At 40.1% G+C, this 17,634-nt stretch overlaps 1 protein-coding gene across 4 annotated transcripts in view; it reads right to left on the bottom strand.

Annotated features, from left to right (window-relative positions):
* The window catches only part of CUL2 (cullin 2), a 71,749-nt gene that overhangs the window by 45,984 nt on the left and 8,131 nt on the right, over window positions 1-17,634 (bottom strand). For all 4 annotated transcript variants that reach the window (XM_019972992.2, XM_019972990.2, XM_070800770.1 and 1 more), the window contains 2 exons: window positions 6,857-6,997; window positions 1,188-1,290 (listed from right to left, as the gene is read on the bottom strand). In XM_019972992.2, the coding sequence (XP_019828551.1) occupies window positions 1,188-1,290; window positions 6,857-6,975 (222 nt within the window). In that variant the 5' untranslated portion in view covers window positions 6,976-6,997. The remainder of the gene's footprint in view (window positions 1-1,187; window positions 1,291-6,856; window positions 6,998-17,634) is intronic.

Here is a 17,634-nt window from a genome sequence, read left to right as displayed (position 1 = left end):
ATGCTAGGGAAATAGGGCCCCCTTAGGAACTTCTGCGGCTGGTGGGATAAAATATAAATCCAGAAACAATTTCTTACTACAGTCATTCCTGAGTATCAGCAGGGACTGTTTGTAGGATGCCCCATGGATACCAAAACCCACAGAGGCTCAACTCCCCTCCAGTCAGGCCTCCACATCCACCAGTATGGAAGACACAGACATGGAAGACCAACCGCGTTAAGTCAAAACAATAAAAATTGTTCATGACTTAAGACCTAGTCATTCTAAGTCTAGGGACTTACCCTATTTAGAAATAATAATAAACAGATAAAACAGGCTTTGAAAAATTAGCTTTTCTTCAAAGGTTAGAAGGGAAATATCACAGGATCAATTGTGCTCTACTTATTACTCTTTGAAAAAGGCCTCATCCTAGTCATGTGCAGGGTTAGACAACTACACAGTTTATGTTACTTTATCTCTATTTTATAGATAAAAGAACTTAAAGTTCAATCCAGGTTAAGTGAGGTAGGTTAAGTGAGTTGCCCAGAGTCACAGGGCTAATAAAAGGTGGTCAAAAGTTTCTAGCTCAAACAATAAATGATCTCATACAGTTCCTGATAAGGTCACTAATCCGAAATAAGTTAGAAATGCTGCCATTAGCCAAATACTGCAAATTTGTCAATGCGTATACACAGCTCATCAAGTCTGTAATGTTTCCTTCACGTGCATGGCACACTGACCGAAATAACTGGTCACGGGGAGTTCCTGTCGTACTTTCTCATTTACCATTCTCCTTTTTAATCCTAGGATTTTCAAGACCTTACATAGGATTTTAAGAGGCAGCTAAAAGGTTGATTACAGAGATTCACCAAGAGGTGGGGAAGAGACAGTAAAAACAAAAAAACCTGGTTCTACAAACACCATCCGAAGAACATGTGAGGACTTGATTTCAAGTTGAACAAATCTTGATTTGAAACTCTCCTCACTTACTAGTAGCATGACCTTGAATAACTAAACTGATTTCCCTTGGAGAACCTAACCACACAGTGCTGGACTCATAGCTCTTAAATACATTTTAGAAAAATGCTATTTAGGAAACAAAACAAATAACCTTAATTTGATACAAGTTCTGCACTGGAAAACAGTGAACTAGTCAAATAACTATCTAGCCACAAATACACTTACATCATGTATACAGCAGTCCTTACCTTGTGCAAATGCCGTACATGATTTTCCAAAAAAATCTTAGTTTCTGTATAAAGTCTTTCTCCAAGGGGTTCAGGATAGGCCACACATAAAGCATAGATATCTCTAGTTAAATTGTTAAGGTTTTCATATTCACATTACTTTAAAACAAATGAGATTTAACTCAAGTTTGAACTCAAGTTAAAAAATGGAAAACCTTTATTTCACTCTTATAGTACACACAGAATGAAGGACACTGACCCAACATGTGACAGGACAGGACCACATAAGGTAAGTCACACACCCTACAAATGCTTTGTAAAAAATTAAGTGCTAACATATGGTGCTGCACAATCTTCAGAGGAGAGTGGTGGGCTTTTTTTTTCAGTTTCAAAATATGAAAGATTTATCACTGCTAAAATTTCTACTTAATATCTGAGTATCAGAAGTCAACCTTATATTCCTGGGCAAAATAACAGGAAAAGGAGAGAAACTGGCTGTAGAACAATTAGGGACACAGGTCTTTATTTTTCAAAATAAAATTTTAAAACTGAGATTTCAAGTTTGCTGTTTGCGCAGACTTTTTTTTATTTCAGGGGAGGAGCAGAAAACTCATGATCAGGTGAAGAGTAATTGGATCATCTTAGATCAAACAATAAACATTTTAGAAATATCAATAACTGAAGGGACTTTTCTAGGAAGCTAGCTATCTCAAACCCATTTCCAAACTAACAAGTAACTATATATTCTGTAGAATAAGAACACATTTAATTATTCCATTTTAACTTATGCTCATTTTCTCTTTGTCATCTTCTATGACCAATTCCTTCTCTTCTCTTTTTACTCATTATTTTAGTTAAAATAGCCTTAAAAGTACCTAAGTACTTGCCTAGCCCAACCTCATTCATGCACAAGTAACTTTAAACACTTTTTAAAGTTTTTACTAAGATTCCAATCAGAAACAGTTCATGATGTTCCACACGCACACACACAAAACTTAAAAGAGACTAATTCAATAATAAGCTCTTCAAAGGCAAAATCCACTATCAATTATCATCTAGATACAATGGAAAGTACAAGAAATCAGATGTTAGAAATCTTGCATAAAGTCTGTGCTCCATCAATGATTACCAGCACAGCGTCAGTGGGTCCCTTTACCGCTGAATACCAGTTTCCACATCTATTATATCTGCCCCACCGGTCTGATAGGCATGTTTGGGGCACCAAATAACACTAAAAATGTAAAAGATCTCTGCAAACTATGAAGTCTTCTAGAAAAGTTACCATCATTTTCTGTATCTGTAGTGACTAGAACACAGATAGCTTATCGAATGTTTCTTACTGACAGCTGCAACAGTAATGAATTCAAAGAACTTCACTGTTCCTGCACCAACATTTGGTTTAATATTAACAACTGGGTTAGGCACTGACAAGAAGTTGAATCACTCTTATGAAATCCCAGCCTTTCTAGAGAACACACACCTTGTTCAGTGAGGCAGCCATCCTTCAGCCCCAGGGCACTGCTGGAGGGGGCAGTGAGCAGGAGACGACAGGAACCTTCACCCACGTAATACCTTCACGTCTCATCTTCCCTTTAGACGAAAAGAGTCTCTGGTTCCTGCAGGGTCTACTCTGTCCATAAAGCCTCCTTATAGGGCCCTTCAACCCAGAGACCAGGCCTCAACCCCACTCCCTTCCTTCATGTGGAATATCCCTGTGGTAGAAGGTGAAGGCAGGTCAGCAGTCTGCCAGGGCTGCCCCCAGGCCCTCCCAGCCACGGTGCCTGGCAAACACTGGGCAGAGCTGGTGAGACAGCCACCCACCCCTCTCTCCAGCTACCAGTGGCTGAGGGTTCCTAGAGACCGCTTTAACCTCCCAAATACTAAGAAACTAAAGTACTGGAATGCTGTGGGTTTTTTCCAGAGTATATATCCTGGGTGCTGGAGGTCACACTGCGTTTTTACCTATATAATGATATTATTAATGCTATAATATACATATAATATACATGTCTGCCCTCTTAACACAGGAGGCAGCATGTCAGTCTCAATCTGAAGGTCCTGAGTTTGAACCTCAGAAAGGGCAGATCACTCTTTTAGGGCTTCCCTGATAGCTCAGTTGGTAAAGAATCCACCTGCAACGCAGGAGACCCCAGTTCGATTCCTGGGTTGGAAAGATCTGCTGGAGAAGGGATAGGCTACCCATTCCAGTATTCTTGGGCTTCCCTTGTGGCTCAGCTGGTAAAGACTCCATTTCCAATGTGGGAGACCTAGGTTCAATCCCTGGGTTGGGAAGATCCCCTGGAGAAGGGAAAGGTTACCCACTTCAGTATTCTGGCCTGGAGAATTCCATGGACTGTACAGATCAAGGGGTTGCAAAGGGTCGGACATGACTGAGCAACTTTCACTTTCATATACATACATTATATTCAGTTCAGTTCAGTCACTCAGTTGTGTCCGACTTTGCAATCCCATGGACTGCAGCACTCCAGGCCTCCCTGTCCATCACCAACTCCCAGAGCTTACTCAAATTCGTGTCCATCGAGTCAGTGATGCCATGCAACCACCTAATCCTCTGTTGTCCCCTTCTCCTCCGGCCTTCAATCTTTCCCAGCATCAGGGTCTTTTCCAATGAGTCAGTTCTTCACATCAGGTGGCCCAAGTACTGGAGTTTCAGGCTTCAGCATCAGTCCTTCCAATGAACGCTGTTAAGTCGCTTCAGTCGTGTCTGACTCTGTGCGACCCCATAGACGGCAGCCCACCAGGCTCCCCCATCCCTGGGATTCTCCAGGCAAGAACACTGGAGTGGGTTGCCATTTCCTTCTCCAATGCATGAAAGTGAAAAGTGAAAGTGAAGTCGCTCAGGCATGTCTGACTCTTTGAGACCCCATGGACTGCAGCCTACCAGGCTCCTCCGTCCATGAGATTTTCCAGGCAAGAGTACTGGAGTGGGGTGCCACTGCCTTCTCCGTTCCAATGAATAGTTAGGACTGATTTCCCTTAGGACTGACTGGTTTGATCCAGTCCAAGGGACTCTCAAGAGTCTTCTCCAACACCACAGTTCAACGTATCAATTCTTCAGCTCCCAGCTTTCTTTATAGTTCAACTCTCACATCCATACATGACCACTGGAAAAACCATAGCTTTGACTAGACAGACCTTTGTCAGCAAAGTAATGTCTCCACTTTTTAATATGCCATCTAGGTTGATCATAGCTTTTCTTCCAAGGAGCAAGTATATTTTAATTTCATGGCTGCAGTCACCATCTGCAGTGATTTTGGAGCCCAAAAAAATAAAGTCTGACACTGTTTCCATTGTTTCCCCATCTATTTGCCATGAAGTGACAGGACCAGATGTCATGATCTTAGTTTTTTGAATGCTGAGTTTTAAGTTGACTTTTTCACTCTCTTCTTTCCCTTTCATCAAGAGCCTCTTTAGTTCTTTCTCACTCTCTGCCATATGCGTGGTGTCATCTGCATATCTGAGGTTATTGATATTTCTCCAAGAAATCTTGATTCCAGTTTGTGCTTCATCCAGTCCAGCATTTCTCAAGATGTACTCTGCATATAAGTAAAATAAGCAGAGTGACAATATACAGCCTTGATGTACTCCTTTCCCAATTTGGAACCAGTCTGTTGTTCCATGTCCAGTTCTAACTGTTGCTCCTGACCTGCATACAGGTTTCTCAAGAGGCAGGTCAGGTGGTCTGGTATTCCCATTTCTAAGAATTTTCCAAAGTTTGTTGTCATCCATACAGTCAAAGGCTTTTGCATAGTCAATAAAGCAGAAATAGATGTTTTTCTGGGACTCTCTTGCTTTTTAGATGATCCAGCAAATGTTGGCAATTTGATCTCTGGTTCCTGTGCCTTTTCTAAAACCAGCTTGAACATCTGGAAGTTCACAGTTCACATACTGTTGAAGCCTGGCTTGGAGAGTTTTGAGCATTACGCATGTGAGATGAGTGCAATTGTGCAGTAGTTTGAGCATTCTTTGGGATTGCTTTTCTTTGGGATTGGAATGAAAACTGACCTTTTCCAGTCCTGTGGCCACTGCTGAGTTTTTCAAATTTGCTGGCATACTGAGTGTAGCACTTTCACAGCATCATCTTTTAGGATTTGAAATAGCTCAACTGGAATTCCATCACCTCCACTAGCCTTTGGTCATAGTGATGCGTCCTAAGGCCCACTTGACTTCACATTCCAGGATGTCTGGTTCTAGGTGAGTGATCACACCATCATGGTTATCTGGGCCATGAAGATCTTTTTTGTACAGTTCTTCTGTGTATTCTTGCCACCTCTTCTTAATATCTTCTGCTTCTTTTAGGTCCATACCATTTCTGTCCTTTATTGAGCCCATCTTTGCATGAAATGTTCCCTTGATATCTCTAAATTTCTTGAAGAGATCACTAGTTTTTCATGTTCTATTGTTTTCCTCTATTTCTTTGCACTGATCACTGAGGAAGGCTTTCTTATCTCTCCTTGCTATTCTGCTATTCTTTGGAATTTTGCATTCAAATAGGTTTATCTTTCCTTTTCTCCTTTGCCTTTCGCTTTTCTTCTTTTTACAGCCATCTGTAAGGCCTCCCCAGACAACCATTTTGACTTTTTGCATTTTTTCCCTTGGGGATGGTCTTGATTACTGCCTCCTGTACAATGTCACAAACCTCCGTACATAGTTCATCAGGCACTCTATCACAACTAATTCCTTGAACCCAATCCCTTGAATCTATTTGTCACTTCCACTGTATAATGTAAGGGATCTGATTTAGGTCATACAGGAATCGTCTAATGGTTTTCTCTACTTTCTTCAATTTAAATCTGAATTTGGCAATAAGGAGTTTATGATCTGAGCCATAGTCAGCTCCTGGTCTCGTTTTTGCTGACTGTATAGAGCTTCTCCATATTAGGTATAGTATATCTGTGTGTATGTATATAAAGTTTTTAAAATAAGATTGCTTTCATGTAGGAATGCAGGGCAGCAGGTTTTAGGCCACAGGGAAACCACCTACTTATGTTTTCATATACAACCACTAACTCGCAAATGCAGACAACCCAGGTAAGAACCGTTCCCGCCTCACAGGCGCTGAATGTGCTATGTGCTCTCTGCCTGCAACGCTGCCCCTAGGTCTCTGTGTGACCTGCTCCCTCCCTCTGTCCTAGTCTTTGCTCAAGTTTTGTTTTTTTGGTTTTTTTTTTGCTTTTTTTTTTTTTGCTCAAGTTTTATCACCATCCTCAGAGAGACCTTCCCTGACCACCATCTGCAGAGTCCCACACACACTCCAGCCACACTCAGACACTTGCCCTGCTTCACTCCTCCCCACCGGACCGCCCCGATACTTAACCTGTTACGATTAATAGAAGCACTGGCATGAGGTTTGCTTTACATCTGTTTAATGCCTATCTCCTTCAGTAGAATGAAAGGAAAGTGGCTTGTTTTGTTCACAGCTGTACTCCCAAAGCCTGAAGTGGTGTCTGACATATGCTAAATCTCAGGAAAGTATTTGCTGAACAAAAGGTTATGGAAGACTGTTGACTGCCACATACAGGCAATAAATTTGGAAATGTCAACAATAATACATTTGAAAATAGTTATACTGGAAAGTTCTTCCACTTAGGAAAGCTTAAACCTGTTTTCAACAAGCTTATGAACCCAGAGTGCTGACGGGTGCAGGCGTAGGTGCCACCAAAGGATACGAGAAGCGGTCGTTCCACGTTGCTCTCTCCACGTACTCCAACATGACCACAGCTTTGATTGTCGTGAGGAGTTTGCTCCAGGTTTCATCAAAATCCACTACTCTTGGTTTCAAAGACATTGTGCAAGTTTAGTGTTGAAATCTGTTAATTAAAGACAATGCTAACATTAGCATGAATTACACGGGGTCAGTCATTTGTCTCTAAAACAATCACATCATTAGGCAGCAGGATGCAGGAAGGCGTGAGAACAGAGCCTGGCGCGTGGTGAGAACAATCAACGTTGGCTGTCATCTTTTCATGCCTGTCCAGACAAGGAATTCTTCAGAATGTTTGTATTCACTACAAACTCTAAGAAATAGAGAGCTTTTAACACAAATTATTTATAATTCAGGGTGGTCCAAAGAATGAGAAGCTTCACGTGCTGACAGAAAGAAGCTGGGGCTCAATGAGCCAAAAAGTTAAACTCCAACACGAGAAATCCACAGCAGATACTCAGTCAAGACAAAAAGGCTTCAGCCCCAAATCCTCGTGGTTTGCACTCCTTAAACTGGAGACTAAGCGCATATATGAGGAAACACAAAATCATTAAAGGGTTTCTTTTCTTAAAGCATCAGTTTAGCTGGATTCCAAATCCTTCTCCATAACACAGCAGAAGAACAGAATTAAAAGAAAAACCTTGTAAAGCCACATTTAATTGCACAAGGGAGCATTTTTCCTGCGCAAGCCTTCACACCCTCCCCGAAGTTTTCCCTCATTACGGGACTGTGAAGCACCAAGTTAGTCCTGTAGCTAGGGCCAAACAAGGAGGAAACATTCTTCCTCTTTGTGTCCCACTGTGGGGAAAAAAGGAGGTAAAGAGACAGCAGGGAGAAGGCAGGATGCATAGAGAAAAAGGAAACGAGACAAGAGACCAGTTGCATGGTCCACGAACTGGAGGAGGCCCTGGGCTCTTCTTACGTGGTGAAGAAAAGAACTGCAGAGGGGTCCAGGGAACAGACTTCAAGAGAAGAGAAGAAAAGGAATCAGAGAGGTTAAACAAAAGCCCAAAGAGGGTGTGCCACACTGAATCAACTCTCTTCCATCAACAGACCAGGCCTTAAATTTCCTCTAACTAGCAGTAATCCCTGTGTGTGTGTGTATTGGGGGGAAGAGGGGGACCTAAAGCTCCAGTTTTAAAACAGAAAATTAACCTTAACTTCTCATGCTTTTCACACATCCTATCTGTGTGGGATTTCTTAAATCCTTCCATTCTCGTGCAACCCCATAAAAGCTCTGGGGTCAGGCCCTCAACAGTTTCAGTTTGCATTCATCTTTTATTTATCAAAGAAGTACTAATAACTGTTAATACTTATACAGTACTTACTATGAAAGTGAAAGTCACTCAGTCGTGTCTGACTCTTTTCGACCCCATGGACTATATATATAGTTCATGGAATTAATTCTGCAGGCCAGAATACTGGAGTAGGTAGCCTTTCCCTTCTCCAGGGCATCTTCCCAACCCAAGGATCAAACCCGGATCTCCCACATGGCATACAGATTCTTTACCGGCTGAGCCACAAGGGAAGCCCAAGAATACTGGAGTGGGTAGCCTATCCCTTCTCCAGCAGATCTTCCTGACCAAGGAATCGAACCAGGGTCTCCTGCATTGCAGGCAGATTCTTTAACAACTGAGCTATCAGGGAAGCCCATACTTACTATGAGCCAAACACACATCTAAGTGCTTTATATAAAGTCACTTAATCTTCCCAACAATCTGAAGTAGGGCCCACTGTTCCCTCCATTTTCTGGATAAGAAAACTAATTACATGGTGATTAACAAACTTGCTTAAGGTCGCAGAGCTATTTATTGATGGCATCAGGATTCAGACCTGCGCTGGAACCCCTGCCCTCAACTACCATATACAACTATGTGCTGTGTGCTCAGTGATGGCTGACTCCTTGCGACCCCATGAACTGTAGCCCACCAGGTTTCTCTGTCCATGGGACTTCCCAGGCAAGAATACTAGTAGTGGGTTGCCATGTCCTACTCCAGCAGACTTAGGAACATCCATGCCAGGCATTGTACTAGGTGAGGATAACAGTGGTCAACAGAGTTCTTGACTTCCAAGGAAGTTAGACTCTTGGATCTGGCATTCAGCAACAAAAATAACCTAAACCACAGAGCTGACCATGTCACTCTGGTACTTAAAGCAGCTTGAGATTTTCCACTACGGATAGCATCTGGTTTAAGCTCATTGGCAACAGGATCATCAAGCTTCCATGATGTGACCTTGAACTAAAGCCCATCCTCACCTTGCTCTTCTCATGGGACTCCTTTCCTTGGCATCATAATCTGGAAACTTCTTTGCTTAGAGGTCACTGAACACAACAGGCTGATTCACAAGCACTGAGCGTTACCGTGATTGCTTTCTGTACCTAAAATTCTTCTCTTCTCCATGCCTCCTCCTTTCAATCCATTCACCTAACTCCTACTGATCTTTTAGCCTTGGCCCAGAATATTAGCTTTTAGGAAATTTTCTGGGCCCACTTAAACTAGGTAAGGTGTCCTCTTCTGTGTAACTTGAGAATTCTCTTTAACTGCTATTAGAGGATTAAACTACCCTCAGCCAACTCGATGGACATGAATTTGAGCAAGCTCCAGGAGCTAGTGATAGACAGGGAAGCCTGGCACGTTGCAGTCCATGGAGTCACAAAGAGTCGGACACGATTAAGCAACTGAACTGAACTGAGCCACGATTATCTGAGTGCTTCCTCAGGGTAGGGAGACTACTGTGTAACTGTGTACCAAAAAGCTATCACTGTTTGCTTCACATTCCATTCCTCCCCCTATAAGAATGGGATCATACCACACACCCTACTTATACATTATTTTAATGGTTGCATCGATTACCTTTTAGCTTTATTCAAGTTTTAGCAGAATCACACTGGCATTGATTTCTCTGTTGAGAACAGAGAGAATGGGTTTATGTACAGTGATAATCCACTCTTAGATGGATGGAAAATGTGAACACCAAGGTGAGAGAAGCATCAGCCCAGGGAAATAAACTAAAAACTAACAAACCAGTAACAGGAAGTATGCTAAAAGAGTTGGTTAGCTTCTATGCCTGCCCAATAGAAAGCTCCTTTATTTAAGCTCCTTAAATAAAATGTATGTTCCTTCATCTTATTTAAATTGTTTAAATGATCTTTACTCATGGAGCATTTATACAAGGATGTAAAAGAGAGAGGGCAAAGAAAGAAATTTTATGGCAATAACATTTATGAAATTTTCATTACATTTGAAAATGATTCATAGATTAGATTTTCTCACTAGGAGCACCATTTCTAAGTATCGTATGGTATCACAGAGCTACCACGTGATTCAGTAATTCACTCCTATGCAATAGAAAACATGTCCACACAAAAACTTGGACATGGGGCTTTCCTGTGGCACAGTGGTAAAGAATCCACCTGGCAATGCAAGAGACTCCGGTTCGATCCCTGATCCAGGAAGATCCCACATGCCACAGAGCAACTAAAGCCCAGGAGCCACAACTACTGACCTTACTTGCCACAACTCCTGAAGCTCAAGTGCCCTACAGCCTTGCTCTGCAACACAAAGAAGCCACTGCAGAGAGAAGCCCAAGCACCACAACTAGGGAAAAGCCCACACAGCAACAAAGACCCAGCCCAGCCAAAAATAAATAAAATAAAAAAACATAAAAACTTGGACACAAATGTTCATAGCAGCATTTATTTATAAAGGCCAAAAAAGTGGAAATCACTCAAATGTCTATCAAGTAAAAAATGGATAAATAAAATGTAGTACATCCAATGATTATTCTGTAATACAAAGGAATGGAGTACTGATAGATGCTACAATATAGATAAACCTCAAAAACATATTCTGTGAATAAAGTTGGTCATAAAAGACTGCCTATTACTGCCTATTCCGTTTACATGAAATATCCAGAAAAGACAGATCAGCAGACACAGCAAGTATTTTAGTGTTTGCACAGGGTTACAGGACCTGGAGAAAAATGGTTAGTGACTGCTAATTAGGTGATGAAAATGTTTTAAAACTGATTGTCATCATGTTTGCACAACCCTCACATGTGCTAAAAACCACTGAACTGTACAGTTCAAATGAGTACACTGAATGGTATGCGAAGGATAACTCAATAAAGCTGTTAAGACACTTAAGGTGAAATAACCGTACCAAAAATTTTGGAGCAATTTAATGTGGAGGGGAATGTAGGGGAGAACAGGTACATTTACATGATTGCAAATTCTGAAATCTCAGTCTCCTTCTCACTCCTATGCTACAGTCACCATGTCCCATCACTAGAGGGATCTATTATGTGTGTCTGGGAGTACTTTATGCATATATGTCATTATTTCCCCTTTTTACATAGTTGAATATAGAGATGGTCTTTCTTCACCTGTTTTATATAAATGGCATCACACCACTTACTTAACAATATATTCACTTAACAGTACATTTGGAAAAGCATTCCATATTAACACATAAGGATTTCTTTAATCCTAATAGCATTTCTTGGAGAAGGAAATGGCAACCCACTCCAGCATTCTTTGCCTGGAGAATCCCATGGACTGAGGAGCCTCGCAGGCTACAGTCCATGGGGTCGCAAAGAGTCAGACACAACCGAGTGACTAGGCAAATAGCATTTCACTGCTTGGCTGTACTTGGATTCATTCTATTATGTTTGATATGATATGTGATGAGTCCTCCAAAATTCAAGTACCTAGTTTAATATCAGTATTTTTGAGTTAAAATAGTTTTTTAAATGGATTAGTAAGTTCTTTTCACATTGACATCAACAAAGTTTTCTTCTAAAGATACTGTTAACACAACTTAAGTTACAATTGTTACAAATACTTATAAGAAAACTACAATTTATCATTATCCTTACTGTTCATTAAATACCTTCTGAATTCCTCCTATGTGATACATATTATATATACAAACATTACTAACCATCAACCTGCAAGTCTGCAAAATCCAGACTACAGGAAACTACTGGATAATCAGATTTCTTCAATAAATTATGCACACACGTAAGAGAGAGAAAAGAAAATGAGAGTGAGAGACATTTATGGAATAGAAATTAAACTAAAATAGACTGAAAAGGCACATTTAATCTATCACAGTATGACTGTTCCTATTTGGATCTAGATTTATGCTCTTTTTTAAAATTCATATTTATGATAACCTTGGAAATCTGAAAACACTTGAGGAGCTATTTCATGACCTTAAAAATATTTTTTATAACAATTAGGAGAGCTTTAAAAATGAGAGTTCTTATCTGTCAAAGACACATCCCAAAATACTTATGAATGTAATAAATGCTGTCTGAGACCTACCTCAAAATTAAACAGCTTGTTTATGCACTGATTGATAATTGTTGAGAATGAGTGACAAGTACATTAGGCATTATTAAACTATTCATTCTCTGTATATGTTTGCAATTTTTCAAAGTAAATGGGTTTAAAAAAAATCTTTACCATCATCATTAACAGTTCCATAAATATGAGGAAGAGTGGGGAGCACATAAATCAGAATCAGAAAGTTATTTTTAAAAGGATTATTCATCCAAAAAGATCTAACATTCAATTAATATGCATTCTAGAAAATCAGAATGAGAGGTAATTATTAAAGAAAAAATACTGCAGAACTAATGAACATTAGTTTTCCAACTTAGAAGGACATGTTGAATACCCAGAATATTTGATTTTAAAAATAACAAGGCACCACTTTTTGGCATACTAAACCACTGAGGATAAAGAAAGGACTTTATAATTTTTCAGAAAAGAAAAAAGTCACAACAGACTATAAATTATATATAGATTTACAATTGCAACACTGGATGCTGGAGGTAATATAAAGCAATGCTTTCAAAATGCTCAGGGGAAGATGACTAATCACCTAGAGTTCTCTATCCAGAGTGGTATCAAATAATGTACATGAAATCATTTTACTCAGGAATCTATTGGAAGATATCCTCTATAAGGAGGAAATTAACAAACTAAGAAAGACTTGGGATCCCAAAACAGAGGGATCTAACACAGAAGAGAGGAACAGGAATTTTTCAGCACAGAAGCTTGACAGATTTTAAAAACAACCCGTCTATACAGACACAGAACAAAGGGCTCCAGGAGGGTTCTTTCCAAGAAAAAAAAGACGGAAGGATACTTCCAAACTCATGTTACAAGGCCAGCATTACCATGATTACCAAAGGACACCACAAGAAAAGAAAATCTAGATACATATGTATGTATGGCTGAGTCCCTTCACTGTTCACCTAAAACTTTTATATTTGTTATCAGCTATACCTCAATATAAAATACAAAGTTTTTAAAATAAATAAACAAAATGGGTGTCAAAATAAAAAAAATACACACACACCAAAAGAAAAGAAAGCTAAAGGCCAATATTCCTGATGAACACAGATGCAAACATCTGCAAAAAAAAAAAAAAATTTAGCAAGCCAAATTCAACAACACATTAAAAGGACTGATACACCATGATCAACTGTGATATATTCCAGGGATACAAGGTTCAACATCCACAGATCAATCAATGACATTAATACAATGAAGAATGAAAAATCACATGATGATCTCAACAGATGTAGAAAAAGCATCTGTCAAAATTCAACATTCATTTATGACAAAAGCTCTCAACAAAGTGGGCATAGAGGGAATGTACCTCAACATAATAAAGGTCATATAAGACAAGCCCACAGCTAACATACTAAACAGTGACAAGCTGCTTAATAACCACTTAGGCAGTTTCTATTAAAGTTAAGCATATACTTTCCATGGGATCCAGCAACTCCATTTCTGGGTATTTACACAGGAGAAATGAAGACATACATTCACAGGAAAACCTAAACACAAATTTTTAGAGCACCTTTATTAATAACTACCAAAGCGCACAAACCAAATATCCCATCAACTAGTGGATGGAAAACAAAATGTGGTGAATTCACACAACAGTATACTATTCAGTATTAAAGTTGGACAAATCACTGATATGTGGACAACAACAGATGATTCTCAAAAGCATTATGCCAAGTGAAAGCAGACATGTTCATTAAGCTACATATTGTAATGGTTGCTGAAAAAGTCAAAAATACAAAAACATACATCAAATCACTGATTGTCAGAGACTCAGGACAGATACTTGACTAGTTTTCTGACAACATTTTCTAATCAGTTACTAGTTCTAAGAGAATAGCTAGGTAACCCAAGCTAAAGACAAAAATCAAATTGATAAATTATCTAGATTTCTGATAGCAATGTTCTAAAATCTCTTTTCCTTTTCAGTTTTTCTCTTCACACACCTACCTCACTCCCCAGAACACTAAAAGAGAGCCCCTGGAGGAGGAATAGCAACCCACTCCAGTAATCTTGCCTGGAGAATCCCATGGACAGAGAAGCCTGGTGGGTCCACGGACTCACAGAAGAGTTGGACATGACTGAGCAACTGATTATGCACGAACACACTAACATTTCCTTTCTCCCGAGAACCTTAACTTTGAGGTACAGATGCTGAAAGAGCTCTGAAGCAACATGGTACCAGCCCAAAGTGTTAACACAGCCTGACAATGTGTTATGATATGTTAACACAGCCTGACAAAACTCCCACTCCAACAATGTTTTAAAGAAAACAAAGTTGCCAGCAATAGCAGAAATACAAAAGATATAATTTTGCCAACATCAGATGGATTTTAATATGGAGTGATACTGTTTTTCAATCAGACATTTTTCATACAAAGAAGTGATTTGGATAATTACACTTCAGCAGGTAAAGCAGTAACAGCATCTCAAAACATTCATTTTAAGAACAGAACTGATGCTGGTACATAATTAAATATTTTATTTGAAGCACAAACTATTTTAGCAAAATGTAAAACCATGTTCAACATAATGATCAGTATGACTTCAGCTTAATTACTGATAAACATTTCAGTTGCCTTCCAAAAGTATAATTATCAACAATGTAAATGGCTAAACACTTAATGTCTTTTTTAGTAAAAAAAAAAAAAATTAAAAATAAATAAAACAAAAAACCTATCAAATTTAACTTTTTATTTCAGTACTGATCATTCCCAGCAATAAAACTCTGGCATTCCAAAAATTATCAAAAGAATCAGTTCAGTTCAGTCACTCAGTCATGTCCGACTCTGCAACCCCATGAATCGCAGCACGCCAGGCCTCCCTGTCCATCACCAACTCCTGGAGTTTACTCAAACTCATGTTCATCAAGTCGGTGATGCCATCCAGCCATCTCATCCTCTGTTGTCCCCTTCTCCTCCTGCCCCCAATCCCTCCCAGCATCAGAGTCTTTTCCAACGAGTCAACTCTTTGCATGAGGTGGCCAAAGTATTGAAGTTTCAGCTTTAGCATCAGTCCTTCCAATGAACACCCAGGACTGATCTCCTTTAGAATAGACTGGATGGATCTCCTTGCAGTCCAAGGGACTCTCAAGAGTCTTCTCCAACACCACATTTCATAAGCATCAATTCTTTAGCACTCACCTTTCTTCACAGTGGGGCTTCCCTGGTGGCTCAGAGCTTAACACATCTGCCTGGAATTCAGGAGACCCGGGTTCGATCCCTGAGTCGGGAAGATCCCCTGGAGAAGGAAATGGCAACCCACTCTAGTACTCTTGCCTGGAGAATCCCATGGAGGGAGGAGCCTGGTAGGCTCAGTCCATGGGGTCGGAAAGAGTCAGACATGACTGAGCGACTTCACTTTCACTTCTCTTCATAGTCCGACTCTCATATCCATACATGACCACTGGAAAAACCATAGCCTTGACTAGATGGACCTGTGTTGGCAAAGTAATGTCTCTGCTTTTTAATATGCTATTTAGGTTGGTCACGGAGAAGGCAATGGCAACCCACTCCAGTACTCTTGCCTGGAAAATCCCATGGATGGAGGAGCCTGGTAGGCTGCAGTCCATGGGGTCGCTAAGAGTCGGACACTACTGAGCAACTTCACTTTCACTTTTCACTTTCATGCACTGGAGAAGGAAATGGCAACCCACTCCAATGTTCTTGCTTGGAGAATCCCAGGGACAGGGGAGCCTGGTGGGCTGCCATCTATGGAGTCGCACAGAGTTGGACACGACTGAAGTGAGTTAGTATAGCATAGGTTGGTCATAACCTTCCTTCCAAGGAGTAATTTCTTTTAATTTCATGGCTGCAATCACCATCTGCAGTGGTTTTGGAGCCCCAAAAAATAAAGTCTGACACGGTGTCCACTGTTTCCCCATCTATTTCCCATGAAGTGATGGGACCAGATGCCATGATCTTCGTTTTCTGAATGTTGAGCTTTAAGCCAACTTTTTCACTCTCCTCTTTCACTTTCATCAAGAGGCTCTTTAGTTCCTCTTCACTTTCTGCCATAAGGGTGGTGTCATCTGCACATCTGAGGTTATTGATATTTCTCCCGGCAATCTTGATTCCAGCTTGTGCTTCTTCCAGCCCAGTGTTTCTCATGATGTACTCTGCATAGAAGTTAAATAAGCAAGGTGACAATGTACAGCCTTGACGTACTCCTTTTCCTATTTGGAAAATCTGTTGTTCTATGTCCAGTTCTAACTGTTGTTTCCTGACCTGCATATAGGTTTCTCAAGAGGCAGGTCAGGTGGTCTGGTATTCCCATCTCTTGAAGAATTTTCCACAGTTTATTGTGATCCACACAGTCAAAGGCTTTGGCATAGTCAATAATGCAGAAATAGATGTTTTTCTGGAACTCTCTTGCTTTTTCAATGATCCAGCGGATGTTGGCAATTTGATCTCTGGTTCCTCTACCTTTTCTAAAACCAGCATAACCATCTGAAAGTTCAGGTTCATGTACTGCTGAAGCCCGGCTTGGAGAATTTTGAGCATTACTTTACTAGCATGTGAGATGAGTCCAACTGTGCAGTAGTTTGAGCATTCTTTGGCATTACCTTTCTTTGGGATTGGAATGAAAACGGACCTTTTCCAGTCCTGAGTTTTCCCTCAGGACTGCTGAGTTTTCCAAATTTGTTGGCATATTGAGTGTAGCACTTTCACAGCATCATCTTTCAGGATTTGAAATAGCTCAACTGGAATTCCATCACCTCCACTAGCTTTTTTCGTAGCAATGCTTTCTAAGGCCCACTTGACTTCACATTCCAGGATGTCTGGGTCTAGATGAGTGATCATACCATCGTGATTATCTGGGTCATGAAGATCTTTTTTGTATAGTTCTTCTGTATATTCTTGCCACCTCTTCTTAGTATCTTCTGCTTCTGTTAGGTCCATACCATTTCTATCCTTTATCGAGCCCATCTTTGCATGAAATGTTCCCTTGGTATCTCTAATTTTCTTGAGATCTCTAGTCTTTCCCATTCTGTTGTTTTCCTCTATTTCTTTGCATTGATCAAAAGAACACTGGGGCCTAAATAAATTTCAGGTAAGTCAATATACCCTAGTAAATTTTTAAAATGACATCCAGGGGGCTTATTGAGCAGGTTATAGCCTAAATACACAAAATAAGGAAAATACTTAATACCTAATCAAAGAGCGTTATTAATTCTTCAATATTTTCCATTTCTAAGACTATCTCTGGTATACACTGACCAAAAGTTATCGTGATTTCATATGAAGATAAGCTCCAAGCATGCATCTAAACTCTTTCATCTTACTGCACTGAATGTGTGGCCCATGAGCTACAGCCAAGAGGTATCTTTGTTAACTGCAGGCTCAGGGTAAATGTTTACTGTTGCAATAAGGCTTGAC

This window comes from Bos indicus, chromosome 13, assembly GCF_029378745.1.
Source record: "Bos indicus isolate NIAB-ARS_2022 breed Sahiwal x Tharparkar chromosome 13, NIAB-ARS_B.indTharparkar_mat_pri_1.0, whole genome shotgun sequence".
Taxonomy (NCBI): domain Eukaryota; kingdom Metazoa; phylum Chordata; class Mammalia; order Artiodactyla; family Bovidae; genus Bos; species Bos indicus.
Note: the sequence above shows the minus strand (reverse complement) of the source record. Positions and strands in the feature narration are given on the sequence as shown.